General features: G+C 38.3%; 1 protein-coding gene across 1 annotated transcript in view; it reads left to right on the top strand.

The window, feature by feature from the left end:
• LOC107087346 (interleukin-1 receptor-like 1) overlaps window positions 1-2,477 on the top strand; it is a 20,224-nt gene extending 17,747 nt beyond the window's left edge. The window contains exons 11-12 of the mRNA XM_015378879.1: window positions 1,423-1,556; window positions 1,860-2,477. Of these exons, the coding sequence (XP_015234365.1) occupies window positions 1,423-1,556; window positions 1,860-2,108 (383 nt within the window). The 3' untranslated portion in view covers window positions 2,109-2,477. The remainder of the gene's footprint in view (window positions 1-1,422; window positions 1,557-1,859) is intronic.
• Window positions 2,478-2,546: the final 69 nt, after the last annotated feature.

The following is a 2,546-nucleotide window of genomic DNA, read 5'->3' as shown; positions in this document are numbered from 1 at the left end:
CAGACAGAACATAATATTTAGGTATTTATTCGTGTGACTTCAACTTCACAATTCTGCATTTTGTTTAGTTGGTCTATCACATAAAAAAACAAAAGTTTTTTAATGCAAAGGGATTTGTATACTTTTGCAAGGCACAGGAAAGGAAGACCAATGCTTGGAGTTAGTGCACATCACAGGATGAAAAGCACATGACCTCAATTGGGGTCAAATAGCAAAATATTCCTGCTGATTTCTCCCTGATTTTCCTGAAAAGAAAAAGATCAGGCAGAAATCTTTGCCGTAGTATGTTAGGAGGGATCGGATCTACTCTAAAGAACGACAGGACTGCAAGGATCGTAAATCAAAGAAATCTGACATGTTGGATTGTCTTGGCCCAATATCCTATCCTGTGTGTAGCCTTTTTTAATGCTTTTTTCATAAAGGAGGCCCAGACACTCACTGAGTTTGAATTCAGGGGCTGCATCCTCTGAAGGCCAGATTCGTCTGCCGATTACGTCATAGTTTGGCGCTGTGGCCTGTTCAAATTGGAAGACTCCTCGTTATGCGGTCAACAAATGCAACTTTCTTTATGCCGGTTCTGAAGGACAGATCCAGTTTATCCTACGTGGCCTTGGATATCCCGTGACTCATTGCGAGTCCAAGCAAGCCGGCTGCTCTGTGCTCAGAGGAAAAAGGAAAATGGTGCAGAACAGTGGAGAATATTGTAAGTTTAGTTTAATATAATACAAGTATGTGAATAGTTTCTCCAGAAATGAATGAGAATAGTTAATTGAAATAGTTTTTGAGCCAGATATGTGGGGGTTAATGTTTGGTTTATGGAAAGGTTTTCCATAAACCTGTCTCTGTGCAAATGGGTTTGGCTGACATGTAAGCAGAGAATCCAGTATCTCTGCAGTGTAGGGATTACAAATCTGATTTCTGCGACGATGGTTCTGCTGCTGAAACTCCATGAAAATGTAGTTAGCATACAGATCAGTAGTGAGAATTTGCAATTGATGTTTTTGCCTGTGTCAGCTGTCATGGTTGCTAAGCGACTGAGCGTATGAGTCCAGGTAGACCGGGTCCTCTGGAGAACGCAGCCAGTGAAATCGAACACACCCACTATCACCATTACGTCTGCCTCATCCACCATTTTTGTTCACTAGAAATAGAATAGAATTCAACTTTATTATTATGACATTGTCACAAGTACAAAGCAAACTCACTCTGGATTTAACAAGAAGAACTGCCTGATAACTGAAAGTTTTTTCTAAAATAGATGAGTGCTTGATGTTTGGCCTGAGACACACTGTACAACCAAAACTGTTCTATCCAAGATTTCTTTTCATCATGTATGATGTCTCTTAAGTTTCTAAACTCACCTGACAACTTTAAAATCTCGACGTGCGAACCAGACTTAAATGTATTTTTGTGGTCAAACAGATCATGTGGAGATGGTGGAGAGCTGCATTAAGCAAAGCAAGAGGCTGATGATCATCCTCACACCAGGATCAGGATCTAAAATGAGAAGTCACGCCTCAAACCAAACCTCAGCCATCGGAGGATTGGACTGGCAGGTAGCATTCTGGGGACTGAAGGGTTAATTCAGTTTCTATTATTTTGATTTTGATTGTTTGGGTTTCCTTTGCAATGCACTAAATCATATTTTTTTTAAGTGTGCTGTTCAGATAGATCAAAATAAGAAAGCAAAATAGTAACATTGGCCTCTAAACTGAGCTGCTGGTTAGTATTGCTTCCAGCACGTCTAAAATAATGATAACAAAATGAAAGAAAGATTTGAGTGAATCAGTGGTTGTTTTTTGTTTTGTTTTTTCTGTTTTCCAATCCTGGTGATCTAAAAGTTTTTTCATATTTTCCAGGTCGGGCTCCACCATGCACTGGTGCAGAGCGAGATGAGTGTAATTCTGATCCAGCTTGGGGAGACATGGCCACAAGATTATGCACACCTTCCTCTGAGCCTGCAGCATCTGATCCGTAAGAGCGCCCCCCTCAGGTGGTCAGAGAGCTCAAAGAAAGCCTCAGAGGGGAACTCAAGGTTCTGGAAGAGAGTCCGATACTTGATGCCTGCCACACCGGCCAAAAAGAATTATATACCTGCTGTTATCTAATGCTGCTAAAAAACACAAATAAAAAAAAAAATGGATTTCTGTATATAGATAAAACGGAAGAGAAAAAAGGTAAAAGCTTTAAACCTCCTGCTGATATTCACCATTCTTCTGGGTTGGTATCAGAATGCTTTATTTTGCTGTTGATGTTGAATGAAGTTCCCTAGCTTTTTCTCTAAGATTGGAAATATTTAGTTATTCTTTGTAAATCTTCTTCTAAGATGTAGGTGTAGTTTTTATATCTTATTAATTTTCCAGCTCAGACTGGTTAATTTACAGTAAAAAGTTTTTTATTCACTTAATACATTGTGAAGAATTGATAAACCTTTTTGTGTGAATTTTTTATTCATTTTTTTGTTCAATAGTTGACTGTGTTCATCTTACTTATAATAACTTATAAAATATATAAATAAATATATACTAAAGTTTTACACATATACA

This window comes from Cyprinodon variegatus, unplaced genomic scaffold (assembly GCF_000732505.1).
Source record: "Cyprinodon variegatus isolate N-32 unplaced genomic scaffold, C_variegatus-1.0 Scaffold181, whole genome shotgun sequence".
Taxonomy (NCBI): Eukaryota; Metazoa; Chordata; class Actinopteri; order Cyprinodontiformes; family Cyprinodontidae; genus Cyprinodon; species Cyprinodon variegatus.
The sequence above is the reverse complement of the archived record's forward strand: the minus strand, read 5'-3'. Positions and strand labels throughout refer to the sequence as shown.